The sequence below is a fragment of the Pelecanus crispus genome, chromosome 8 (assembly GCF_030463565.1).
Source record: "Pelecanus crispus isolate bPelCri1 chromosome 8, bPelCri1.pri, whole genome shotgun sequence".
Lineage (NCBI taxonomy): Eukaryota > Metazoa > Chordata > Aves > Pelecaniformes > Pelecanidae > Pelecanus > Pelecanus crispus.
Window position 1 is genome coordinate 25,268,609 of NC_134650.1, and position 27,460 is coordinate 25,296,068.

Genomic DNA, 27,460 nt, shown 5'->3' on the forward strand with positions numbered 1-27,460 from the left:
GGCTTGAGGGCATGGAGCAGATTGCAGTATCCCGCTGCTGATCGGGGCTGCAGTCATCTCCCTCCTGGGCCAGGGCAGAGCAAATGCCCAAAGTTCTGAGTGGATGCCCAAAGGCTGGAAGAGGGATGATAAGGCCCTTTTTCTTCTGGTGATGATGTGAACCTAATTCTGGCAGATGGTGAGAAAAGGCAGACTGAAGCGTGAGGCCACTGCCACCACTTCACCCTCTTCCCCAGCTGCAGTGTGGGGAGTCAGCTACATGGGGGCAATAATATCAGCACAACTCATGGGGTAAACCCTTCTTTCCCCAGGGTCAGAAGTACCAGCAGATGGAGAAGTAGTTTCCTGGTGCATCCCAAGCACGTAGCAAAAGGATGGTGCTTTCGGTATGGCAGCCCCAGCTTTCTTTTGTCACCCAGGAGTGCAGGGAGGAATGGCTGTGGGGGTCTGTATCTGTAGCATAATGTGTGGAACAGACCCATCCTTCTCCAGCTGTGTCTTCTCAGAGAGCTGTCCAGTGCCCTGCCTGCCTTCAGAGGCAGACTCAGCTCTCTTGGAAAGCAGGTGTTTCTTTCCTCTGCTTGTATCCCGCCATGACTGATTCCACATGAGACACCTCTGGAAAAGGTCCATCTCTAATGTATCTCTCTTCCATCCTCTCCCCTGCTGAAACTGGTCAGGGAGGCCAGTCCCCAAAATAACATTTGGTTACAAGGGAGAAGGTCTTGGCTGGTGTAATTTGGCAAAGCCTTAAAGAGATTGGGCCAGCTGGCATCAACCCAGGCCAACAGGTATTTGTGCTTTGTGGTCACTGGAGGGACACAATGGTATGCCAGAGGTGACTGGGTGAATAATACACCCTCTTGGGATAGACTTGGGATGTCCGCTGCTACAGGCATATATATGAAAATAAATAGCACGTTTTTTGCTTGGCTAGGCTCAAAGGGATTGTCTTGCTTCCCTGCAGGGGGAATCTTCTACCCATAAATAATGAGATACAGATCTGGCTGGCTACTACATTCGTCCCATGGACACCTGCCAGTTTGTCACCCAGGAAGGTTTCTGCGATTTCCTTCTTGGAGAAGGAGAAAGGCACCATTCCCAGCCTTGCTCTGGGAGACCTGAGACAGTGCTGAGCAGGGAAAGATGCTGTCCAGTCTCCTGAGACAATTTAAGTACTGATGATGTGGCTCCAGGGAGGTGACACCCAAAGTAACATGGTATTTTGGTGGACTGGCTGTCTTGAATCAACTCAGAGCTGCTGAAATCCTCTGGTTGTCACAGGTTTTGATTTCTCAGTCCTAGACTGTGGGTAGGAAAATATATGTAGTGGAAGTGAGAGGGTTGCTATGGGTCTCGTCCTAAGATGTGAGGCTCCAGGATATGAAGGGAATGTTGCCATACCATGGTCATGGGAAATGTTTAGCTCCTAAGTGCTTTGTTTGCTTCAGTCTCAGGGACTGCAGAGTGGGTCCTGAGGATGTGACCAGGCTGTGCCAGATACTGACTCAATGTCCCCAGCTGGCAGAAATTGAGTAAGTGTTGTGCACTCGGCAACCCTGTCTGTCTGTCTCCCCAACCTGCAGATACAGAGTCAGTGTTCAGGTTAGCAGCTAGTGTAAATTGGCTCTCCTCTCACTACAACCTCCTAGAAACCCCTGCAAAACTTCACCCAGATGCTTAGATAAACCCACACCTTCCATTTCCCTCTCTGCTTCAGAGTTTGGCCTCTCCTAAGTCTACCATGTCTGTGTGTAAACACTGCAGAACACATATGTGTTCTCATAGTCTTCCTCAATCATATGGCTATACACAAGTATTTTCATCTATTCTTTGAGACCCTGGCTTGCAGTATAGCCAGAGCAAGAGCACCTGGCCCACTAAGCCATCAACCAAACTCCTGAAGACCTGCTCACTCCAGACAGGATCTGGGCACTAAGAAAATTGGAAGAATACTGCTCAGAACAGAAGCAGAGTAATGATAAATAAAAATAACATAATACCCATATTGCATGCAGGAAATACATCAGTAGCATCATTTTTTAACTTACAGTAATGGAAAAGTAAGACTCTTTAAAGAATGTTAATTGGCTATAGGATGTAGAGAAACACTTCTAAGGATCAGCCTATAAGGACTAAATCTCACCCAACTTTCAGGACACTTCTGGACGTGTCCTTTTTCAGAACTTGCCTGTAACACCCCCACACACATGTGTGTGTGCATGTCCGTGTAGATTTTATAGAAATACTTAAAGTTTGTTCCAGTTTCTCTTGGAATGTGTTTCCTTCCATGTTTTACAGTCTGTCTGGAAATTCATTGAGTGACCAGAGCATTGAGAGATTACTGAGCTTCCTGCCATACCTCTGTAATCTGAGACTACTGAGGTAATGTTTGGGGTCCCTGCTTTGATTGTTGCCATGAAACATTGTTTTGGAAAGTGTTAATACCACAACATGTCTCAGGAGCATTAATCAGTAATTGTAGATTAACAAGCTAGGCAAAGAAAATGCAGAAACTCTTTCACACCCATTCCTGTCTTGTTTCTAGAACCAAAGCACCACTGAACCTTTTTTCTTTAATGATACACAGAGAAAAAAAAGGACAACAGGAGAAACACCCACCCTAGGCACAACATCCCAGATAATCCTCACTTAGCAGGTCCCGTGGAACATGACTTCCAGGATCCATAACAGATGTAGGACTTGCTGGTTGACACACGGTGACAGCACACCACCCATGTGCATGGTCAGCATCTCACAGCTCTGCCCCTGCAGGGATCTGGCATCCTGCCACACTTGACACCAAAAGTGTTTCCTGGCAGCATATCAGCCATTTAGGCTGGGAATTTAGGCTAGAGAGGTGCTGTCAGGAGCTATGGCACTCCCACCATGTGGACAAAATGCCCAGAAGGAGCTTGGCCATCTTTTGCAAGATGTAGCATGGGGGAGCTGCAGTGTCTTGAGAGACTGAATTTGCTCACTCAGGAGGTTGCTTCCAGTCTGGCGTATCTCTAGTCCAGTAGCCCTGAAGAGGAGTTGTTCAGTGTAAACCCTTGGTCTGTACTCCCTTTTTAGTCAAAGGAGACTCTCCTTTAGTTAAAGGAATGCTGGCTGCCAATGCTCAAAATTTAGATCCTTGCTCACTGATCTTGAGTTAAATGGGGCAGATCCAACCTTTTGCATCTCAAAGTAAACAGTGGGAAAATTGGGCTGTGTGTATCGGAACCTTTCTCCTTGGGAGCTGATTTCATTGTTCTTTCTTTCCCCTCCTTTTCAGTATTAGGAACAACATGTTTTCCCCATGTTGCACTGTCTTACTCATTAACTCCATCAACCTCTGTGAGCGGATCAAAATGGTAGAAGTCCGGTAAGACACTCAGACTGTTTGGAGACCAGCAGCTCACTGTTAAAGGGACTACAAAGCTTTTGAAGAGCATTGCTGAAGGACTGTCTTTTGTGTTTGCTTCAGGTCAAGTGAAAATGCTATTTTGCATTTAGGAGCAAACATGCAAAGCCAAAAGACATCCTGCAGGTACTGGTATACAGCACTTAATTGTAATTCACTTGTTTTGATTTGGTTTGAAACACTAGTGCAAGTAGCCAAATCTCCTCTTATAAGAAGAACTCACAGGCTGGTAGTCAAGGAGCTTGGGCTAGTAGCTGAGGCTTTGGGGCTAAATTCAGCTGCCCAAGTGCAACTCAGTACCATTTGAGATGCATTGGGACAGCAGAGGCCTGTGCCTTTCTTGAGTGGCCACTGGACTACTCATGATCAGCTTGAGTGGCACCAAATTCTGCTGGACAAGCAATTGAATTGAGCCCTAGCCACTGCATTTTCCACATGTGTGCCTCAAATTCAGGGCGATAATCTCCTTATGAGCATTGGTGTGATGTGTTTGTGATATGTGTCTGCAACCTCTTTGGGAGTGATGGTTGCTGCGTGCCCCTGTAAAGAAGACTGTAACACGTCTCCAGTTAGGCACCAAGGAGATGGCAAAAAATGTGAAAAGACCTGTTTCCCCACTTATAATGTGGAGTTTGTTCTTACTAACCTCAGGAAAATGTTATGGGAAATATTAAACACTGGCACAGCTAAGGGCATCCATCTCAGTGAATGTTGCATGAAGACTGGTGTAAAAATGCAGCTGCTGATGGGCAGCTCTCACTGCTCAGGCTGAACCTGGTTGCTGGCCGTGCTTTAACTCTCTTGCTGTCTCATACACAGGCTGACGGACTGTGCCATTGGTCAAGGACAGATAGATGAGCTCTGCAGAGTCCTGGAGCAGCATGGGTGGCTGGCAGAAGTAGAGTAAGTGGGGCTTGGGTTGTTACCATGACCTTGAACAGGAGTCACTGAGGGAGAGCTGGGTTGGCATGGTTCAGCATTGCCTGGGGTTTCCCAGCCTGTCTGCCTGTGTATGTGTGCTTGTTCAGACTATTTAGAAACAAAATTGATTAGTAATCATACAGGTCCTTTATATATATATTTTAAGAGGGCTTGAGTTGGTGGGACAACTTCCTTGGGATTTTCACTCTGTGGCAGCTTTGAGGCATTTGTTGCTTTGTCTGAGCTGCTCTGAGCTTGTGTTCAGAGCTCTTCATTTGAGCTTGCTCTGGAGCTTATGCATGAGATAGTTTTGTAGAGCAGCAGTTTGGTTTAGACAGACCTTTAATGGCCGAGCTGGGATTTAAGTCCAGGAAGTTTGGCTTTGTCCTTCAAAGCTTCTCAGAGGAGCATTGCTGCTTAAAAGGCTGAATTTTGGTTGGCCACCTTGTTCTTCTGCCTTTCAGTCTCTCCAGGAATCAGCTGGGAGATGAAGGCCTGAGGTGCCTCTTGGACTACTTGCCTCGAGTGCCCGTTACCTGTTCCCTCAAGTAAGAAAACACTGAACGTGAGGTGCCCCAGCAGAAAGGTGTTCATATGATCCCTCCTGAAGCTGGTTGTCATGCTTCTTGCCTACTCCTGCCTTAGGAGGTAAGGTCTGAGCGAGCCATGAGCACAACTCAAGACCTTCAGGCCAGGGTGACTCAGGGTCTGATCCAAAACCTGTGAAGTAAGTAAAAGTCTTTCTGTTAGCATCAGCAGGAGATAACAAGGCCCAGAGTGGGGTAGTGTGACAGCAGTTGACCCAGTCCCCTGAGTTTTTAGTTCATCACTTTTCTGTGTATGTTGTCCTCTTTGAATAACTCAAGGCACATAGATGCTGTGAGCTAAGCTGTGCCCTACACCAGCCTCTCCCCTTCCCTTTCTGGTGGGGAAGCAACCACTCTGGCAGTCAGCTGCCTCTGTAGTGCAAGAGACAAGTTGCACTTGCTGTGTCACCCAAATCATCAGTGCTGTGTCTTGGAGGGGTTCGGTGCATTTAGCAAAGCCGAAGGGGCCCAGCACCCCACAAACTGCTCTGCCTTCGGTGCCAACTTGAATTTCGCCGTAGGAGCCTGGGGACAACCCTGTCTCTTAATTCCTGAAAAACCTTCCTTCTCTTCTGTGCAGTCTCAGCCATAATAGGATTTCTCAGGATGGAGTTCTGCATCTCATAAATGTCTTTGCCACATCTGGAAATACCACTGAAGTTCAAGTCAGGTGTGTGTTTCTACTCACTAATTTCTGATTCTTCCCTGCATGTTTTCCTCTTAATTATCGAAACTTTGTGAGCTTCAGGTAATCATGACAAGGGCCACATTTTCAACTACCTTTATGTATAAGTGCATGCAAAGCTTTTGTTTATGTCTGTTTCTACTGGCCAAACATAGCTGCCAAGGAGGAAGCTAGCAGAACTGTTATTCCACAAGGCCTATCATTTTTGTGTATAAAAACACAGGTATTCGGCTGTACTAATTGTTGTCATGTATGTATCTGTAAATGAACCTCTTCAGGGCAGGAGTCAGCATTTGTTCTCTAAAAATGTGGTCCCTAATTCACTTCAGTATGTTGAGATTTCACAGTGAGTCTGTTGAAAGCAATTTCCAATGTTCTTTACTTAGATTTGCATCTTTATCTCCTTTCCTCTCTCCTTTCCAAAAATAGCCCATGGCTTCTGGGCTTGTTGCACTGGCATGAACTGCTTTTTCTCATGGATTCAAATCACAAGGCTGGGCCATGCTGCAGATCTTCCCTTATCAGTGTTTATGTTCACGTTGACCAGTTGGTTGATCCATGCAGTTGGTCCGTCATGAACCAAATTTAACCAGGGTCACTTCCATTCATTCTTGCAGTTAACTGTGGGTGCTGAATCTTTTGGCTGGGCTATTTTAAAGCAGATCAGTCTCCTGTTTTAGCTCTCCTCAGAGCTTGGCAGAGAGTGCAGGGACAGGAGGAGGCAGACAAAAGCAGGGCAGATCAGAATTGCTTTTCCAAGCACCAGCGCTGCCTTATGCCAATTTAGCATTAGTGAAACCTTACCGAAGCATTTCCCTGGGCTGCTTTATTCTGGGAAGAGGTGAGCTGGGCCAGGTACCTCTGTCACTGCTGTGCTGTGTTGCTTTGTGCAGTTTGATGTATTGTTAAATTCTGACCACTGGGAAAAATAGTAATTTTCCCTGCAAATCTTACACTCATGTGTCTTCTCTGTGCAGTTTGTGTTCCAAAGCAACTTTAATTATCAAGTTGACAAGCAGAGATGACCCAAGAAAGATTTTGAGGTAACAGTACAGGGGTTTTTTTGGTGATTTCTTTGACAAAGGTGGTGTCCTTTTTCTAGGGCCAAGGCAGACAAAACCTCTTGTAGACCCTAGCTCCTGGAATGGTGATATTTTAGACTGATAGATGATACATATCCTTCGATTCACCTTCTGAGAAGAACTTTCTCACATCACAGAGAATCCTACATCCCTTTCTGTCACTGCTTCCCCACTGACTGTTCCTAACGTAGGAACCTGTAGGTGTGCCTACAGTCCCTGTCACAGGACAGGGTGCTACAAAAAGCTGCACCATTATCATACCTGTATGCTGTATCAGAACATCTCAACAGATGCTTTTCAAGTGGTGCCATGATCTTTTTTGGAAGCTCTGCAAGGTGTTTAAGGTTTTCATGCCATCCTTCTTTCTCTGTGGGAAGGGTTGTGATGCCTGAGATTTCTGGGTCAGAAAGCCTGAACTGTTTGTAAGGAGCTAAGACTGTTCTCTTTTGCATCCTTTCAGACTCGCAGAGTGCAACTTTCAGCCAGAGCACTTGGAAAAGTTGTGCTTGCTCCTGGAAAAGTGCACTGGTCTGACAGAGTACATGTGAGTTAATGGCTGCTTGGACCCATTTGGGTGGGCTTGTTTGTAAGCCATTCATTACAATGACCTTTGGTTCTAGATCCTCAAATAACAACATGACAGTCCAAGCTGCAGAAAGACTTTTGCATTCACTGAGGAAAAATCTGGGTCCTCTGAAAATCAGGTACTGTGTCACTGTGCTGTTTTAGATACCGATCTGAGGCTGGTCTGATCATCTAAGATCTCCTTTCATCAAAAACAAAAGTGAACTGTGCTTCTTCCAAAGATGGGTAGCGTTGGCCTGAGAAATTCCCATGGGTGACTCTAAGTTACTGGTATTTTGGCTTTATCTCCTGGATTCCTACTAAGAATCATGTAAAGCTGTGGCCATAAACTCTGCTGTCTCTGTAGACCTCAAAGAAGGTTGCTAATTTTGGTGAACACATTCCTACTGTGTCCTTAACTAGGTCTCACCAGAGCATCCCACGGTTCACCTGGGCAATGAATTCTTCGCTTCTCCCAAAATGTGGTGCATTAGAGCACAAGGGCCAGGCTCTCTCTCATTGCTGTCAGTTGTAGGCAGGCAGGAGGGAAGTTGATGTTTGTGTCCTCCTCTGCAGGGACACTGGGCTGCTTCTCTGTTTGTTCCCAGTTTGCATCCTGTTTCCTATGTAGACATTACTCTGATGAGCAAAGCAGCCTTTCCATCTATATTAGAGTGCTGAGCACGCAGCTGACAGAGGCAGAGGTGGATCTGTGCAAGTGAATAAAGCAGAGCTGCCTATATTCTGCTTTGCAGCATAGAAGAGCCATGGGTATGTAAAAAAGGTGTCACAAACCTTCTTGAGCTGGCTGTCCAGGCCTGTGGAAACATTACTGAGATCACGTAAGTAGCATCTCAAGTTCTGGTATCTTTTAGATATTTTCTTTTAGCCTGATACTTTTAAGGAAAGGGGATTGAAGCCAGCACTTTAACTTGCTCTTCTGTTCTTTATTCTCTGTCTCCAGTGCATATTTAAGCCATTAGCCAACTTGAAGCAAGTTTGGCCAAAATGTCTGACACGTAGAAATGCTTAGAAGGTTTGTGGTTGCACACCTTAGAAGGTTTAGTGGAAAGGAGACCATGTTCCTGGTCTTCCTTGGGAGAAAGGGTGCCCAGATTAGGCTGGCTTTGGAACTAGTTTAAACATTGCAAACCTCTTCAGACATGGGTGGTTAGCATTCATGCACCAGCATAGTCCTGTCCCATCCAGTCCTCCTGATTTTTCTTCTAGAAAATAGCATTTGCTGTCCTTGAAGAGGTCACAGGCTTATGATGTTCTCTAATCTTTACCTTTCCAGGATATGTAAAGAGAAAACCCTCTTGCAATTAGGTGTAAGGTTCCCATGCTGCCTGGAGAAGGTGGAATCAGTTGTTAGCAGGTGAGAAAGTGACTATTTGTCATAATATCACCAGGAGACTTCCCAGCCTGGTACGGCCCTCAGACTACTACCCCTTACTGCTCTTCCACGTGGGTGGTGATGAAGTTGCAGTGTGTAGCCCAAGGGTGATTAAAGAGACTTCAGGGCCTTGGGACGCTTAGTGAGGGAATCGGGGGCACAGGTCATCTTTTCCTCCCTCCTTCCAGTTGTGGGAGGTGACATTGGTAGGAACAGGCGGATCCAATCTCTTAACACATGGCTCCGAGGCTGGTGCCACCGTCACAACTTTGGGTTCTTCGACAATGGGACGGCCTGTATGGCACCAGGCTTGCTGGCGACAAATGGGTGCCACCTTTCTCAAAGGGGAAAGAGGGTCTTTGCACAGGAGCTTGTGGGGCTCATTGACAGGGCTTTAAATGTGAAGATGTGAAGGGGGAGGGGGAACGTACCAGGCTTGCCTGTGACAAGCTGTGGGATGGTACGCAATGGTTAGAGGGACGGGGTGCTACTGTGAGCCCTCAACCTGTTGCACAGAGGCATGATGGGGATGCTGCAGCACAGTTGAAGTCTGGCAGAGATGAGCCGGGGGCTCCTGAGATAGAGCTCACAAGGAAACCTTCATGAAACACCCTGAGGGAAATAAGGGATGTTCCACTAAGAAGGTGACACAGCCAACAGCCCAGATGAAATGCCTCTACACGAATGCACGCAGCATGGGGAACAAACAGGAGGAGCTGGAAGCTGCTGTGCTACTAGACAGCTACGACCTGATTGCCATAACCGAAACCTGGTGGGACGAATCCCACAACTGGAATGTGGCTATTGATGGCTACAGGCTCTTCAGACGGGACAGGCGAGGAAGGAGGGGCGGAGGCGTTGCCCTCTACGTAAAGAAATCAATACAGTGTGAAGAGCTGTCCCTGAAGAATAGCCACGAGCAGGTTGAAACCTTATGAGTAAGAGTTGGGGACAGAGGCAACAAAGGGAACCTTGTGGTTGGTGTCTACTACAGGCCGCCTGATCAAGGGGAGCCTACTGATGAAGCCTTCTTCCTCCAGCTCCGGGAGGCTTCGCGCTTGCAGACTCTTGTCCTGCTGGGGGACTTCAACCACCCCGACATTTGCTGGAAAAGCAACACGGCGAGCTGTAGGCAATCCAGGAGATTCCTGGAATGCATAGATGACAACTTCCTAAGCCAGGTAATAGACACACCTACCCGAGGGGACGCGATACTGGATCTGATGGTCACCAATGCAACTGAGCTCATCGGTGATGTCAAGACTGGAGGCAGCTTGGGCTGCAGTGATCATGCATTGGTGGAGTTCGTGCTCCTGAGGGACATGGGAAAAGTGAGGAGTACAGTCAGGACCCTAAATTTTAGGAAAGCAAACTTCCAGCTCTTCAAGGAGTTAGTCAGAAGGACCCCTGGGAGACGGTCCTCAGGGGCAGGGGAACGGAACAGAGCTGGCGGATCTTTAAGGACACCTTCCATAGAGCACAAGAGCTATCAATCCCCAAGTGTAAAAAATCAGGCAAGGAAGGGAAGAGACCAGCATGGCTGCATCGAGACCTGCTGGTCAAACTAAAGAGTAAGAGGGAACTGCACAGGCAGTGGAAGCAGGGACAGGTGTCCTGGGGGGAATACAGGGAAACGGCCTGGTTGTGTAGGGAGGAGGTCAGGAAGGCCAAGGCACAGCTGGAGCTGAATTTGGCAAGGGATGTAAAGAATAAGAAGAAGGGCTTCTACAGGTATATCAACCAGAAAAGGAAGGTTAAAGAAAGCGTACCCCTCCTTGATGAACAAGAAAGGCGAACTTGTATCAACGGACGAGGAGAAGGCTGAGGTACTCAACAACTTCTTTGCCTCGGTCTTCACTGGCAACTTCTCTCCTCACCCCTCCCGAATCGATGGACCAAAAGATGGGGACCAGGGTGGTAAAGCCCCTCCCACTGTAGTGGAAGAGCAGGTTCGAGACCACCTAAAGAACCTCAATGTACACAAGTCTATGGGACCTGATGAGATGCATCCCAGAGTCCTGAGGGAATTGGCTGGTGTAGTTGCTAAGCCACTCTCCATGATATTTGAAAAGTCATGGCAATCAGCTGAAACCCCTGGTGACTGGAAAATGGGGAATGTTGTGTCCATTTTTAAAAAGGGAAGAAAGGAGGACCCTGGGAACTACCAACCTGTCAGCCTCACCTCTGTGCCTGGGAAGATCATGGAACAGATCCTCCTAGAAGCTATGCTCAAGCACATGGAGGACAGGGAGGTGATTCGAGAGAGCCAGCACGGATTCACCAAGGGCAAGTCGTGCCTGACCAACCTAGTGGCTTTCTATGAAGGAGTAACTGCATCAGTGGACAAGGGAAAAGCAATGGATGTCATCTACTTGGATTTCTGTAAAGCGTTCGACACAGTCCCCCACAACAGCCTTCTCTCTCAGTTGGGAAGATATGGGTTTGATGGGTGGACTGTTCGGCGGATAAGGAATTGGCTGGATGGTTGCATCCAGAGGGTCGTGGTCAATGGCTCGATGTCCAGATGGAGACCAGTGACAAGTGGTGTCCCTCAGGGGTCTGTACTGGGACCGGTGCTATTTAACATCTTCATCAGTGACATAGACAGTGGGATCGAGTGCACCCTCAGCAAGTTTGCAGACGACACCAAGCTGAGTGGTGCCATTGACACGCCAGGAGGACGAGATGTCATCCAGAGGGACCTGGACGAGCTGGAGAGGTGGGCCTGTGTGAACCTCATGAGGTTCAACAAGGCCAAGTACAAGGTCCTGCACCTGGGACGGGGCAACCCCTGATATCAACGCAGGTTGGGGGATGAAGAGATTGAGAGCAGCCCTGTGGAGAAGGACTTGGGGGTACTGGTGGATGAAAAGCTGGACGTGAGCCGGCAATGTGCGCTTGCAGCCCAGAAAGCCAACCGTATCCTGGGCTGCCTCAAAAGAAGCGTGGCCAGCAGGTTGAGGGAGGTGATTCTGCTGCTCTACTCTGCTCTGGTGAGACCTCCCCTGGAGTACTGCGTCAAGCTCTGGAGCCCTCAGCACAAGAAGGACATGGACCTGCTGCACTGGGTCCAGAAGAGGGCCACCAAAATGATCCAAGGGCTGGAACACCTCTCCTATGAGGCCAGGCTGAAAGAGTTGGGATTGTTCAGCCTAGAGAAGAGAAGGCTGCGAGGAGACCTTATTGCGACCTTCCAATACTTAAAGGGGGCCTACAGGAAAGATGGGGAGAATCTTTTTAATAAGGCCTGTTGTGACAGGACAAGGAATAACAGATTTAAACTAAAGAAGAATAGATTTAGACTAGACATTAGAAAGAAGTTTTTTACAATGAGGGTGGTCAAGCACTGGAACAGGTTGCCCAGAGAGGTGGTAGAGGCCCCATCCCTGGCAACATTCAAGGTCAGGTTGGATGGGGCTCTGAGCAACCTGATCTAGTTAAAGCGGTCCCTGCTCACTGCAGGGGGGTTTGGCTAGATGACCTCTAAAGGTCCCTTCCAACCCAAAGCATTCTGTGTTTCTATGATTTTCTGCTTGTTCTGAAACTCACCATGAGATGAAAAATATCTTCAGAGTTTCTGAGGCTCTGGTCTCCATGGGTTCAGTCTCAGAGTGCCTCTGTGCTGCACATGCGGAAGGAATCTTATTCACATGTATGTGTCTTTTGGGCCACCCTCCTTCAGGCCCATACTGGACCTGCACAAGGTAAAAAAAATCTACCTACCTTCGCTGCAGGACCAGGAGCACTCAGGAGACACGAGCACTTTGAAGACTCTTAAGACATGCTGGCTTCTGCATGAATGTGTAGGGAGAGAACAGCATTAGTGTCTTTTTCCATTTGTGTATCTGAAGAAGGCAGCAGCTGTCTTCTTGTACAGTTGGGGAAGGGCTGTGTTTCTCTACACTGGACTGTGGTGTAGGTGGGACATAGCAGGAGAGCCCAGGGAGGGCACTTGCAAAGCTCTGATCTGTTCCTAAGCCTGGCCCTAAGGGGCATCAGACACTGCAGTGGGCATCTGCTGATCATCACTGACAGTTGCATTGTGTGTTTGTATCCTGCAGATTGAATCTGTACAAGCCAGAAATCAAGCATTCTTGCTTCTGCCAAAGGGTATGTGAAAAATGTGCTCAGCTTCAGGAATTGAGGTGAGTTGCCAGGCATTGTAGAGGATTTTTTTGGGAATTTTTTTTTGTGCAGGAGAGCACACAGCAGGGCAGGGGAGAGGCAGTGCAGGGTCCCAGTCCCTGCCCTCTGGGTCCCCTACTTAAGAGTGTTTGGATGGAAAATAGAAAAGACCCATTAGACCTAGTGTCTTCCTGGGGTATCCTTTGAAGGCATCTAAATCTCTCCCCTGTGCCCAGATAACCTGTACTTTCTTATTGTGGCTGGGAGCTCCCATGGGACCTTGCCAAGTATCAATGTCGTGACACTTCTTCAGTGTCCCAGCACCAGTGTGCTTTAGCTGTGGGCTTGGTACAGGCCTTTTGCCATCAGTGGACATAGCCCAGATCTGTTGTTCTGTTCTTGCAGATGGTCTCATGTTGAGCTCCACAATGATGAAGCAGAAATGCTAGTCAGGATTTTGCTACCTCTTCCAGAGCTGAAGAAGTTTGGGTATGTCCCCAGCGGTGGTCTTTTCCACATCTTTATAATTTGCTCAACCCCATGCCTCACCCTGATCCTCTCTGAAACACTCTTTGTCTGGAATATGGTCATGAGCTCTGTGATCTCTCCTGAGCCATGTCTAGGTTGCAAACTCAACAGCTGTCTGCAGTTCATGCTAAAGGTGGCTATAGGGGCACCATGTGCATGTCTTGAGGTTTTTTCCTCTTCCCCTTTTTTGAAGTGAAAGCAATTTGAGACTGAGACCTTGACTCTTGTTTCCATTGTAGGTAAGTTTATACCACCCTACTCTGTAAAAGAGCTTTTTCTGGTATGAATAGCATTCAGTCCTTTTCACAGCCCTCTTCAACTGCCTGAGTGGCAGGCTTGTAAACGGCATCTCTGCCCAGTGAAATGCTGGGGATTGGTTGGCCTAGGCAGAGACTGTGCTGTGTGGTACATGTACCTCATGTGAGCATCTCTGAACTACCTAGTCCTTGTAGTCCTGTGCACGGGAGGTGTGGAAATCTCTCCAAACTTACTGGTCCCTGATATCTATGCTGGCTGGGGTTTGGGATGGGGCAGCTTGCCTGTCAATGAAAGTAAACTCCATTTTTTCAATGTGCTGAGACCTGATATGTGATCCTTGCTGTTTTGCAGGCTGACCTCTAGCAGTATTATGGCAACTGGAATTGATTACTTGATCATGGGCTTGCAGAATTGCCAGGCCATTGAAGAGCTCAAGTGAGTGTGTTGTTACTAGGCTGTCCAGAGTCTCCCAGGTCTTTCTAGAAGCTTTAGTTAAACTGCAGCCTTGCTTCTGCCTGTACTGTGGACAGATATAGTTTTCCTGATGGCCGTAGGACTTCAGATAGGGAAGAAGCAACAATTCCTTATTATTTGCAATGAACGATGAGTGAGAGAGACAGAGATCAGTAGTCTGTAGCAGGGAATGTCCAGTGGAGAAATAAAGTGTTTTGGTAGCTGGTTTTTCATGGATCATGTCCCAACGGGGAGGTACTGTTTCCCGTGCAGCAATTCCAGAGCCAGCATTTCACTCCTGGAGGATGATCTGGAGGCCTGCACGCAGAGATGGCTTTTTCAGGCACCTACATGTAAGGCATCCTGTTAGGAAGTGCCACTGGACCATGTGTGTCACTGTCATGAGAGCTTTGCCATCTTGTAGTCACAGTGGCACCTTGCTCCAGAGATTTGGAATTCTCTTGGTATTTTATTAGGATCCAAACATGTCCAGTAGAATTGCATTAGAGAACAAAATTGAAAACTATTCACAGGGACTAGAATACACTTCCACTTCTCTTCCACCCTTGTTCTGCTCTCCTCTGCTCTGAGTGCTTGCATGACTGCCCATGGGTGGTTGTTCCTGTGTTATTTCACCTTTTAGCCTGGGCCACATGAAACTCAGCAGTGCTGCTATTCCTAAGCTTGTGCTGGGACTTCGTGAAATGCCATCTCTGAAAAAGCTTATGTAAGTATGTGACTGCAGCTTGCCTCTAGCCCGGCTTGTGATATTAAATAACACTAGCTTAATGCCCATTTTCCTGGGGATGTTGTTTCCAGCTTGAACCATAACAGTATTGGTAATGATGGCTGCTCCAGACTCGCAGAAGCCTTGAGGAATATGCACTACATGGAGGAAATCAAGTAAGTTTCTCCTTTCTTGCAGTCTGTCATCAGTAGAGAGGTAACCAGTAGTGCCAATATTTGGAGAGACCCAGATGTGTTTATACATGATGTTGTAACAAAAGCAGGGAGGTTGTGAAATGCTCATGTATGAGGTACCTTGGGCTAGAGGAAATCAGAGCTTGATGTTCAGAAGAGGAGAATTTGGTCTAACCCCACTCTGCTGCAGTCACACAGAAAATGGATTAAACAGCCTCTGGATTTAAATCTTCCCTGGAATCCCTGGGATCCAGAACAGGGCCAGAGGCCCCTTTCTCTCCTCAGAAAGCCTTGGACCTAGCACTCCCCTGCTCTGAAAAGGTCTGAATCTAGAGCCAACCCCAGGCTTGCTCTGCCTTTTTTGCGCTCTCTCTAGCCAAAGTCTGTCCATTCTCCGCTGTGGTAGTTTGGAAAATAATAACCAGCTGTTGCCTGTCTTGGTATTCTGGCTGAAGTAATTTCCCACCCATTAACAAGACCCAGTGATTTTGATTGCTCTTTGCAATATTCTTTAATGCTTCATCAACAGCTACTAGTCTTTCATGAGATAGTTGAGACAAGCAGCTCTTTGATTCTGCTGCCAAGGTCAGAGGTGTCATCCAGCAGATGGGAGGCATCAACTAAGATCTCATACTTTGCCCGACGCTTAGCATTTTCCTTTACAACACAGCCTTTCTTCTCTTCTTTAAAGTTTAAGCCACAACAAGATTGGAGATCCAGGCCTGATAAATCTAGCTGCTGTCCTGCTGGAAATGCAAAACCTGAAGAGAATTGAGTGAGTCCCTTTGTTTTGTTTGCAACGATTTCGGTTATGGCCACAGTTGGTGGGGAAGCCTGTGTGGGAAGCCCTCTGCTGCCTTTATACAATGTTCCACTTCCTTCCAGCATTTTCAATGTCATTGAAGACCTGATACAAAATCCACCAAACCAGTGGAAGGTGTTCCCCCTCCTGTCCTCCCCATGTACACTGGGCCTGGCAATGACTTTTTCTGCCAGTGCAGAGACTCTCTGGCAATGAATGTTATGGCCATGTCCTCGTGCAGTCACCCCCCAGAGACAGTGGTGGGCATTTGCTGGCCTTCACTAGCTGTTTGAATGGAGAGGCCTCTGGCTCGGTTGTGTCCTGGAAAGGAAATCTGCAAGCTTGTGGGGAATCATACAAGTCTCAGATCCATGCGGCACCTTTCCTCAGGCTATGGAGGGTTCCCAGCGTAGTGGCCCCCAGTGTTGCTACACTGCTTTCTTTTACTAGCAGATGTAGAGGTGAAATTGAGAATTTGTCAAAGCGAGGACACAGTCTATAGACAAGGCTCTCTTTCTGAGACATGGATTCAAACTTTTCCTCCTCCAAGGGAACAGAAATTAGAGCATCCAGGCGGTTTGTTAGGCTTAGCTCTGGGGTATGCCTTGTAATTTTTGAAATTAAAAACCTGGAAATTACTTGAGCAGGAAATGAAAATTCCCAGTTCTGTCTGGGAGAGGGAAAACTGCTCCTTCCCCCCAGTACCTGCAGGGGCAGAAGTGACTCAGTACTTGACAAAAGCACACTACAAATCCCCAAGCCATTTTCCAGAGACCTATGCCCCTGGACACACCGCTGCAGCCCTGTGTAGCCCATCATTGCAGTGACCCAAGTCTCCGATCACGCCAGGCAAACAGTGAAATATCTTAAGCTGGTATGTTGTGGTTCTTGTTCAGTCACTGAGAGTCTTTCATGCTTATTTTAGCCTTTCAGGGAACACTCCTAGTCCTGCTGGAGGGGAAAAGCTGATGGAAGCTCTTGCCTATTGCAAGTGCATCGAGGAGTTACTGTAAGTGTGTAATTTCCAATGTCCCTTCAGGAAGCTGGGCAAAAATCACCAGGATGCCAAAATCAGTTTTACCACTGATTCTTACGAGAGCAGGGTAAAACCTCACAGCTACATGGGATAGGAATGTGTGGTACTGGGTGTGGGAGGTTTGGGGATTGGTTGTTCACTGAAATCTGTCAGAGATTCCCAAGAACCATACAGACTGCATTAGTGGGGAAGAGCTGAATCTGCGGTTTAGTAGGCAGTGTCACAGGGCTGTGCAGTGTCTGTGTTGCCTAAGAAATCAGCATTAATCTATATGGCAGCAAAAATGGAGGGAAGATGACAGATAGAGGCTTTACTCAGCCAGATGTATTATCAGTCATTCCATTCCAGACCAGTTTATAGAACATATGTGCCCTGCCATATTAAATAAATAAAATTAAAAAAAAGAACAAATGAGAAAAAGTTACAGTTAAAATGCTGGAGCTATTCATATAACCTTCAGATTACAGTGTACTGGACTGAGAGCACATACTAAAAAGTACAATTTCAGTTTAATTCCAGCTCAGGGCAACTCAGTCAGAAAGGAAGATCAATGTGCTCCTGAGAAGTGCAAGTCAGTTTTACTTCCCTGTTTAACTTCTGCTGCAGCATTACAAAACCTCATTGTTCTTTCCTTCCACCCTCAGTGTCCTTTGAATCATGGACATTAGCTTCTTTCAGCATAGTCCTATGCACATGTGGGTGAGGAATGGGAGTCACAGATATGTGTGGGTGACACACAGGTGAGGAATGAGGCTCTGTAGTTCACTGCCAGGAACATTTCATTTCTGCTTCTTCCAGACTATCAAGGAATGTTTTTGGAGACAAGACAGCAGTAAAACTTGCCTTCTGTCTGCCTCACATGACCAACCTGAAGATCCTGCAGTAAGTGTCAGCCTCTGCCCCAGGAAAGCATGGTATCCTGGGAATATGTGGGATGGTTGAAAGAAGGCATGGGAAAAGGCATAGACTGCAGTGGTGCACTGGTCTCTTGTTTAGACATTAAGTGTCTCAGGATTGAGAAGCACTCCACAATTACTCTGCTGCATCAAGTCACATCGACTACTCCTGCATAATCTCTTGCAGCATTAACTTTAGAGAATCAGGCATTGTATATACAGTAAAATAACCTTTAAAATAGGTTTTGAGTATGTTAGCTTCTAATGCCTCCGGCTGTCCTCTCGTTCTGGTGTAATGTAAGCATAAATATGAGCACTTTTTGTGGTCCCTCACTGTTTTGTGCAGGCACCTCCGAGTCATTTTTCCCCCTGAACTCAGTGGTGCTATATTTTTAAACCTTTTATGGGAGTCTTTCTAAGGCTCTAACATGTAGGACTTTCTCATACTGTTTTACAGTATCAAAGCAAGAAATTGGTGAGCTAGAAGAGCTCAGTGGGCTCAGTTAGCCTAGTGGTGTGTCTTCCAGAATATGTCTAAGGTATTGTCAAAAGATAACTTAGAAGAGGAATCCCAGCAGTGGGATACTTTAGTCCTCTGGGTAGGTCCTTGTCTTCACTGGAAATGTGTTGGAAAATCTGCAGACATGAGATTCCCCATCTGGTCTTTGTTAAGGCTGTTCCTCACTCATCTCAAACCGATCCCATGTGCACAGAGCTGGAGGCAGACTCCTGGTGGTACTACGCAGCCTTTGCTTTTGCAACAACTGGCTGACTATGCTCCTTCATTGTGAGAATGGGCAAATCCACTGAACTTGCATGTCCTTAGCGCTAAGCGTTGTTGATAGCAAGAGGAGCTATGTGATGTACTAGCCACATGGCTGGCTGCCGCTGTTGCCTCCCTGTTTTCCAGGCCCCTTCGTTAAGACTAATCCACAAGGATCCCAGGTTATTACCAGCACTGGGTGCTGACTCAAAAGATGTGGCAGTTATTTTCTTGGCAAGTTAAATATGAGCTTTGTTACAGCTTTATTCTAAAATAATCCTCCAATGCTTATGTTTCTTTTGTAAGCTTGCAGAACAATAACATTGGGCCAGCAGGAGGGATGGAACTGGCCAGAGCCCTGGTGGCGTGTGGGCTGCTAGAAGAGATAAGGTAGGCCATGGCAGGTGCACTTGCAATGGTACCAAACGTATGGACTGGTATCGCTCTGCGGGTGGGAATCATTTCAGTTCACAGGCCTGAGGCTGTCACATAGGCTCTTTCCGTGCTCGGGGTGACTCTGCAGAGGGCAGACCTCTGTCTGCCTATCCACCTGTCCTAGATACTTTTCGTAGGATGAGAGGAGACACTCTGAAGCTCACTGCAGTGTGCTGCCTGCGGGGCAGCTTAGATCACTTTAGATGTTAAATCTTGTCTGCCAGTGCTGTTTGCCAGGCTTTGTGTAACCGTGTGCCTTTCAACTACTGTATACAGTAACCTGGAGAGTGGGTAGAATTTCTAAATATGGAACTGAAAGAATGGAGGTGCTGTGACTCTTCCTGCTGCATCCTTGATGCCCCCGTTCTTTTTTATGTGTTTGTTTATTGTTATGTGTTTCTTATGTGTTTTATTATTCTTATGTGTTCATTTATTTATTATTTGGACAATGCCCTTAACAACATGCTTTAGCTTTTTGTCAGGCCTGAAGTGGTCAGGCAGTTAGACTAGATGATCATTGCAGGTCCCTTCCAACTGAAATATTCCATTCCATTCTTAAATAACAAGATGAATTAGGGTGTTGGTAATTTAGGTGTGAGAGATGTTAGAGCAGAGCAGGTATTGCCATGGCTGTGTTTGCTGGTAGATGAGAACAGAGCAGCACACCCTGGTAAAGGCTGGAAGGCAGTTACTGCTGCCCCCTGAGTCTTTGAGAGCCATGTCGTCTTCCTACTCTCCCTTACCGTCATTTCCTCTGAAGTCACACCAGTTATTAACTCCAGTATAACTTCTTATTTCCAGTTTCACATGCAACACATGGTGCACTGCAGGACTGTCCATCTTAGCCATGGGTTTAACCCCACGTTATTGTCTGCAACCAATTCATGGCTGAATGGACTTGCGAGTTAGAGCAGGGCTGTCGTTCCCATTTTACCAAGCAGGGAATTGACCCTGAGTTGCCATGAGCTGATCTGGCTTGTCCCTGCTGTCTAGAGTCCTCACTTAGTCTCAGTACCAGTTATTGACTTGCTAATTCACATAGTTATGTTTTGGTGGTGGCTTTTCTCTGGCTGTACCTGCTTTTTCTGTGGCCACTCAAAGCTTTTCCATTACTCTTACAGTTTATCAGAAAATCATCTTGGGGAAGGAAGTATCCATGCCCTGTGCGAGGGGCTGCCATGCTTTGAACACCTCCGGAAGATCGAGTGAGTACCATGGCACTGAAGGCTGCCAGGGCAGAGTGTGGCTGGCTTTGTGTGTAGCTTTGCCAGGGCAGGCACGCAGTAGACGGTGCTGGTGCCGTATTCCCCATCAGTTCTGACACCAGCACATTGTGCCCTCTGTTTTTTCTCTCCCTGCTGCTTCAGCTTGAAACTCTGTGGAATCACTGATGATGCTTCAAAATCACTTTCTCATGGTTTCCGACGATGCCCTTCCATGGAGGAGATAATGTGAGTGTGGGATGGATGGGGAGACCCTTGAACTCACAGGTCACTCTTGTTTTAATGTCTGCTCCTATTTTCAACTGCAGTACACTTCTGATCCTGCTAAATACTTATTGATACTTACCACTAAGTACTTTCTAGTGATAAATTTACTAGTAATTTACTAGTTGACAAAATTGACTGCTAAAAATTTCCTGGTATAACTAGCAACTTATTGGAAGCTGAATGTGAAGAGCTGAACAGAATAAGGAGGAAAACACCCATCTTCAAACTCTGCCCATTATCCTTGGTCTTTTAGTACCTGCTTTGTGAGGCAGGACAAATTCCCCATCTTGTTCTCCATGGTCCAAGTCTTGCCTGCATCTTTTTACAAGACGGCTCTCAGAGCAGAGCAGGAGCTTCTCTGTGCAATTGCAGAGGCTGAATTGAGAGCTCAAAGCAAAGTGAATTCAGCCTGTAGATGAACAGGGTGTACCACCAGCTGCAGTGTTGCTCTCCACACTGGAATAAAAGGGGTTGCTCTAATGTGTGAATGTTTAACAACCTGTTTTCAGTGAACAGTATAGATGGGCTAACTACATTCTGGCATGTGTTCACCTGCCCAAGAGAACCTCAGCAAGAAGCTTGCTGGGAACCTACTCCAGCTTATGTCTTTTTAAAAGAAATTTGCCCCATTGCACTAAAGGGACCTTAACTTTAATTGTAGTACACAAGATCCCATGGAGTCAGCAGCAGTCTCGTCAATCCTGAGCTGCCTGTAGCTTTAATGAAGATTAACACTGCCAAGTTGCTGGCAGGGTACAGACCTCCTAGGCCGAGATCACTCCTCTATCAGGATGTAGATCTGTGAGACCTAGGCTCTCTAGTCATCTCTGCTGTGGCCAGCTGGGTGACACTTGGTTATCATGCTACTTTTATGTGCCTCAGTTCTGCAAATGGATGGTTTGAGTGAAATGATGCATGGGTGATAAGCCTACCCCTTTTGTCTCCCTCCTCCAGAAGGTATTTGTGTGGAGATCACAGATCTCTTAGGATGCAGGGCATTAGGTCAAAGCCAGGATTTTATTGCCAGACCCATGAGAGGTCTGGCAATAATCCAGTGGAGTAATGGGATGAGTAAAGCAATATTCAGTGCATAGGTGTGTTGCTTGTAGCGTGGCACTAAGACTAGTTAACCTTGTGGGGAGTTACTACTCCTGGATTACTAACAGATAGGCAGATTCTCCTTTAATAGTAGTGTTAGTCTTGTCAGTGGAGGCACATGTGAGTTCTGTCATTGGGAAATCTGAGTGACACAGCAACCAATATGTTGCTTGTTTGGTGGAAGAACCCAATTCTTGAGCGGTATCCTGTTCTGCCTTTCTTTTTTTGGCTTCTACACATGATACAGAAATTCTGGAGTTCCTCAGACTTGGGTAGAGGGAATGGCTCTGTGGGGTGGCCTCAGGATCATTCAGCTGAGTATTGTAGTGAAGCACTGATGGTGCCATGCTAGGTTTCTGTTTTCCAGGTGAGAGGGAAATGGCCAGACTGTTCAGCCAGTGGCAAAGAAAGGATCTGAAGAATTTTCTCACTTGCTAATGCACCAGAAAGTGAAAAACCCAGCCTTTCAAGAGCCCTGTGAGCTGTCCTTTGAAAGAGCTCAGAGTCAAAAGGCAGCTTTAAGAGCAGGTTGGAGAAGTACCTTAGCTGCTGCAATAGTTTAACACCATCAGCACAAGGAGGAGTTGTTCTGGGGTAAAGCTATGTGCTCAGCAGTCATTTCCATCTTTTGCATCTCATTCCCTGGGCCTGCAGGAGTCTCGAGATAACCACAGTCCCCAGACTCTGTGGTGACACTCCCTGGTGTCTTACCATACATGAAGATATGTGGTGAAACTGAGGAAACTCCTCAAAATTAAGCTTGTAAATCAGGGGAACGTTTACCTGCCATGATAAGAGGGCGATAAGCTTTTGTAAACAGGCTAATCTGTGAGGGGGTTGTATCACAGCACTGCTGTTGTTACCCTTGTGTTTACAGACTGAATCACAGTTGGGATTTCTTGTCTGTCTTAGACTGTCTTGGAACGCCCTTGGTGACGGAGGAGCACAAGAGTTGGCCAGTGTTCTCCCAGAGATGGAAAAGCTGAAGATGCTGGAGTGAGTAGAGCCCTGAGAGCAAGCCCAGGAAGAAGACTTGTTTTTCTGTGGTTGAGCCTTCAACCACAGCACTTCCAAAAAGGGGACAGATGTTAGGAACAACAGACAGGCTTTTGCAGTTCAAATTCTTGCTGCATGCACTGAGGGCCAGCCTTGCTTTGGTGATATGCAGCACAGAGGGGTGTTTTTTATTTAAGGTGTTTGCAAGTGTAGGTACCTAAGCAGAAGCTAGTCGGTGAAGGTCCTCTGAGTCAGGGAAGACAAACTGGTATTTCTAGAACATGACTCATATCACCTAATGACCTCAGGTGAGCTGCTTCCTGCAAGCTTTCACTTCTCTTCAGTGTCTGGGATGGTCTAGATGGGTGCTGTGCTCAGAGAGCCTTTCTTTGTGAAGGCCTGCAACAAGGCAAGCAATCCGTTCTCAGGATGGAGCAGCCAAATTGTGGGTGTTGGGCTATAGGAACTCAGAGGAAGCTCAGATGCAGCTCCTGTGCTGGAACTGCAGTGCAGCCAGCAGCTGGGGTCAATGTCGCCAGCTCAAGTGCTGGCCCAGTGGCATCACAGCCCAGCCCTATTCCATGGGACAGACTGTCATCTTCTGCTCAAGAACTGTTCATGTAGCTTTCCTCCCCTTGGCCCTTTGGAATACTTGGTTTGTGTCTTCCATCTCTCAGCTGTATGAAAATATTAGTCTGTGGGTCATAGGGTCAGGAACTGAGTTTTCTTTGTCTTGGGCAGGGGAACTACATAGTAGAGCTTGGCTGCTTTACAGGTACAAGCAGGAAGGTTGTGTCTGAGGCAGGTGGAGTTGTTACCAGCATATTTTGGCACCGAGCTCGCAGTGGGATCTGTTAGAGTGGTCCAAGGGCAAGAGATCTGCTTACAAGTCCTGTTGCTAGAAGGAGGTCATAGGGAGCAGTGCATACACACTTCTTGCATAAGTAGGGCCACGGTCATAAAGATGAGGCTGATGTAAGTTGTATGGCATTGCTGTGCTTGTGCAGAAGTGTAGCTCTTCTGGGACAGAAGGAGCCAGTGATTATTCAGCTGTTTTCTACTCTTGATTTGGTTTTGGATTTTAAAACGCTTTTTGTTTCTAAAACAGTCTGGAGAAAAATCGCATTGGCGCCTGCGGGGCCACAAAGCTAGCAGAGGAACTTGCCAAGTGCACGGAAATTCAATTCATAAGGTGAGCAGGTATCACGGAGCTCTCTGGCTAGGTATTGGCTCAGCAAGGGGAAGTCAGGGTGACCAGTCTTGGGACAGACATGACCCATGCTGGCCTGCTGGCCTGCTGCCCTGGGTTAGCTGGCATGGAATAGGATATTGCAAGGGATGCAGAGGCAAGCCAAGTAAGCTGAGGGTTTTCTAGGCCAGCTCCACCCCCCTCAGAAAGTCCTGGGAAAAAGGGACTGAAAAGCTTACTGGCTTCAAATGAGGTAAAAATGAAGACCCAGTTGTGTAATGTCCCCATCAGGAAGTTAGTTGCATTTTTTCCTGTAAGTTTTCTTTCTCCCATTACATCTGATTTCACTTCTGAGATATGCTCCTGCTCTGTCCCACTCTGTCTTAGGATCCATATCTTGCAGATACTTGGACACCTGATTTTTCCCACTCTGCCATTGCTTCTCCAAACCCTGTGTATCAAACTCCACTAGAAACCTCTTGTAGGAGAGACCCACTCATCCTTCACTCATTTGAAAAGTCACTCTTCTGAGAGCGCCTCTGATAACTTTCTGGTAATACAGGTCCCACAGACAAGTGTCTGCTCCTACCCGAGCTTTCTCTTTGGCCCAAAACAGGCTCTGCTTTCCCTAATAGTGAGAGCAGCCTGAGAACAACCACTGAGGAATGTTTCTGGTCTGGGCTGGAGCTTGGGGTCCCTGTGTGCTTGCTCAGTTTGGTGGGCTCAGCACAGCATGCAGTCCCTCTGCTCGGGGCACTCTGCTTCACAAGGTAGAGGCCCAGTATGAAAAGCTTTTGGGTAGACTCCACCAAATGAGGTAGATGAAGAACAGTGGCTCACGTAAATCAGGTTGCTTGTGTGTAACTCAGTTCTTCCTCCCCTTTCCGAGATTCTAGTGGCCTGAGGACTTTTCAAAGCCTTAATCTCTCTCCCAAGCTAGATAAGTGAGTCCATCTCAGTGGGTAGGCAGCTGCTGGGTTGCTGCTGTGTTGCTGACGTATAGCCATACCTTGCTCCTGTCTAACTATCAGACCTGCTTTGATGAAAACCCGAAGCTGCCTCTTTCACTGTCTTCGGCATGCCACCTCCTTGCTTACCACACCTAGTCCTACAGTAGCACATTTGCTGTCGTTGTAGGCTGTGGAACAATCCAGTGCCCAAGGGCCTCGCTGAGAATTTGACAAGCCAAGATCCAAGACTATGTTTCTCCTTCCACTAGCAAAGAAGAGCCCTTGCCTGACTAGGAGTTGCGCTCTGTCTTCCACTGCCCTCAAAAATTGCACTGATGAACTCAGGAAACAAAAGTTTCTACAATTCAAAACTCTAACTGTTAGGTCTTCCTTCATTGCACTGGACCAAGTGTGAACACTTAGTGGTGTTTTGTTTCTTGTGAACTTTTATTGTGCAGAAAAGCAAAAGACTGTAAAGCATTGCTGCTGAGAAGGCAGTGTTCTTGGTGTAAAAACATTGAAACTCTCTTCAAGAGGATGAGATGCATCTGCTCAAGCATTCAGAAACCCAGTAGAGTATTTCATTATCTTTAATCAAGATTACACCACCTACAGGGTGTTCCAGTGAAAGAATGTACATCCTCCAGGAGAGATGTAAAATTATTTACAAAATTGTAGTCCGTTGAGCCTGTTACAAATGCACTCAAACAGGCTGTTTAAAAACTGTGTATAACTGTGTGTGAAAGACCTCTATGCTTTTTAGGCAAAAAATGGTAATATGTGTTTTTGTTTGCTTCATATCAGGCTCCTTTTCACACAGAATTGCCTCAGTTTCCTAGTAGAAACTTCAGAACTTGTGAAATTTCAAATCATTGCCCAAAAATGATCAATATTTATACTGTGATAACATGGAAGGGCTGATATCACCATAAATTCCAGTGAGAAATTTTAAAGTATTGAGGCTGTAAAACAATTTTGTAAGAAAACTGTGACTATTCTGTGTGAGAGGATGTGCACTACTGACTATTTTCACGTGGGGTTTTCTAGACCTTTGTGGAGTTTTTGGAAGACTTGATTGCACTAATCTCTTTGAGGTGAAGTGAGGGGTCACTTACCTTGAAATGTTGACCACATGGTAAATCCTTCAAGCCTCTACTATCTATCCCCTGAATCCTAAAGCCTATGTGTCACTGAGCAATGGATGTTGTACCTGTGGGAACTGGAGGGAGAAGATCCCAAACACCAAGTTTGCTGTTAGCAGAGGAGACGGACTACAGCTGCTCCTTGCATGTGTGGGAAGACAGCTTGAGTTGCAGGAGTGCAGCCATGTTGTTCTCATTATTTATTAACTTGTGTTATAATGTTTTCCTTATGTGTTTGTGCTGTAAATATTTAATCCTTGTGGTGGATTTAGTTATGGAATTTTGTTTACAACAGTGTTTGCCTGGGGGAAACCACTGTCCTTATTTAAAGATCAGCATTAGGCTCTGTGAGATACTGACATTGTTGCGTAGAGGTGGGACACATTTTGCAGAGACTGTACTCCGAAAAGGATTTAAAAGCAACAACAAAGGAAAAAAAGGTTGTGAAATTCCTTATCAGGCCATAATTCAATGAAGTAATCAAGTACCTGAAATTTCAACACTGGAATTTAGGAAAAGCTTCACCAAACGTGGCTTTTATTTGCATCCTGTATTTTCAGATCTAGTTTGCAGATGCAAATCTTCCTAGTGCCTGTCAGAGGAAGAGTGTGGCACAAAAGGCAGCGTGATCGCGTACCGAAAGCTCTTCACAGCTTTCCAGGTGAGCGTGTTTGTCAGCTGGGCTCTTCTCTGGCCCTGGTCTCCCAGGACTTCTTTTGGAAATACAAGAGGTTGGACAGAGTTTGCAGTTAACAGTCTGTTTTGGTCCAGGCTGTGAGCTGAAAATTCATTTTTTCCTGCGTTTTAAACATCATTTTAGTAGGACTAAGTACTATGTGTGATAAATAATAGAGGCTGAGTTTTACTCTGTATGAAGAAGGAAAGTACTGGGATTGGACTTTTTAATGCACTTTATGATGGCCATTTTGTCATCTTCGATAGCATCCATAGCCAGAGCCTTTTGCTGTTACTACAGGCCCACGTACAAGGGGGAAAAGCAGAAAATATCACTGTCAAACAGATCTTTGCTCAGCTCCATTGTATCGTCTCCTGATGTCACCCACTCCTGCATTTGAATTTGTTCAGATGTCATGATAATTTATTTTCCTCCTTTACTGGTGTGAAACATGCCTCCTTGCTTATTGTTTTTCCTTCTTTTTTGTTGGGGACAAATGTGCTTTAATTGAATAAATAAGAATGCTGCTTTGACGAATGCTTGACTGTTGAAGTCAGTTTTGTTTTCTTGGTCTGGGGTGCTAACCATAAATGGCTGCCTTGGGTAGAGCAGCCACTGTAGAGAGATCTCTTGGGTTTGGATCACATCATTGGATTGTTTTCCCTTGCAATGAAATGCACTATTTAAAAATAAATGAGACCTGAGATTTCTCCCCTGCCATTCCCCTGACTCCTGAAGTTAGGAAGCATATATCTATAACCATGAGGTTTGCAGTAACATAACAAGGCATGCTACAAATAACTGCTGCAGCACTTCTCTTGACTTGAGATGGTAAAGAGTGCCTCTGAAATCTAGATGCACACCTGCATTTCTCAGGTTCTTCCCCAAATTCAGGATTAGCTCCCAGACACATCTGTCTGACCTGAGAGAGCGGCCATCCCAACAGAAGCCAGGGAAGGGACTTGGAGGATGTCACAGCATCTTTTCCAAAACACCAGGTGTCAGCAAAACCCCAAAAATGGGAAGTTGTTGTCTGTAGTCCAGGGATTTTGGCTAAACCC

At 46.5% G+C, this 27,460-nt stretch overlaps 1 protein-coding gene across 14 annotated transcripts in view; it reads left to right on the top strand.

Annotated features, from left to right (window-relative positions):
• NLRC5 (NLR family CARD domain containing 5) overlaps positions 1–26,936 on the top strand; it is a 55,464-nt gene extending 28,528 nt beyond the window's left edge. For 3 of the 14 annotated variants that reach the window (XM_075715007.1, XM_075715005.1, XM_075715006.1), the window contains 27 exons: positions 312–386; positions 1,452–1,535; positions 2,302–2,385; positions 3,278–3,367; positions 3,470–3,532; positions 4,226–4,309; positions 4,792–4,875; positions 5,495–5,584; positions 6,577–6,642; positions 7,142–7,225; positions 7,302–7,385; positions 8,001–8,087; positions 8,543–8,623; positions 12,703–12,786; positions 13,172–13,255; positions 13,904–13,987; positions 14,649–14,732; positions 14,825–14,908; positions 15,618–15,701; positions 16,654–16,737; positions 17,563–17,646; positions 18,730–18,813; positions 19,980–20,063; positions 20,226–20,309; positions 22,359–22,442; positions 23,551–23,634; positions 24,769–26,936. In XM_075715007.1, coding sequence (XP_075571122.1) covers positions 312–386; positions 1,452–1,535; positions 2,302–2,385; positions 3,278–3,367; positions 3,470–3,532; positions 4,226–4,309; positions 4,792–4,875; positions 5,495–5,584; positions 6,577–6,642; positions 7,142–7,225; positions 7,302–7,385; positions 8,001–8,087; positions 8,543–8,623; positions 12,703–12,786; positions 13,172–13,255; positions 13,904–13,987; positions 14,649–14,732; positions 14,825–14,908; positions 15,618–15,701; positions 16,654–16,737; positions 17,563–17,646; positions 18,730–18,813; positions 19,980–20,063; positions 20,226–20,309; positions 22,359–22,442; positions 23,551–23,634; positions 24,769–24,850 — 2,230 coding nt within the window. In that variant the 3' untranslated portion in view covers positions 24,851–26,936. The remainder of the gene's footprint in view (positions 1–311; positions 387–1,451; positions 1,536–2,301; positions 2,386–3,277; positions 3,368–3,469; positions 3,533–4,225; positions 4,310–4,791; positions 4,876–5,494; positions 5,585–6,576; positions 6,643–7,141; positions 7,226–7,301; positions 7,386–8,000; positions 8,088–8,542; positions 8,624–12,702; positions 12,787–13,171; positions 13,256–13,903; positions 13,988–14,648; positions 14,733–14,824; positions 14,909–15,617; positions 15,702–16,653; positions 16,738–17,562; positions 17,647–18,729; positions 18,814–19,979; positions 20,064–20,225; positions 20,310–22,358; positions 22,443–23,550; positions 23,635–24,768) is intronic. The other 11 variants (XM_075715010.1, XM_075715011.1, XM_075715012.1 and 8 more) reach the window with 11 other exon arrangements.
• Positions 26,937–27,460: the final 524 nt, after the last annotated feature.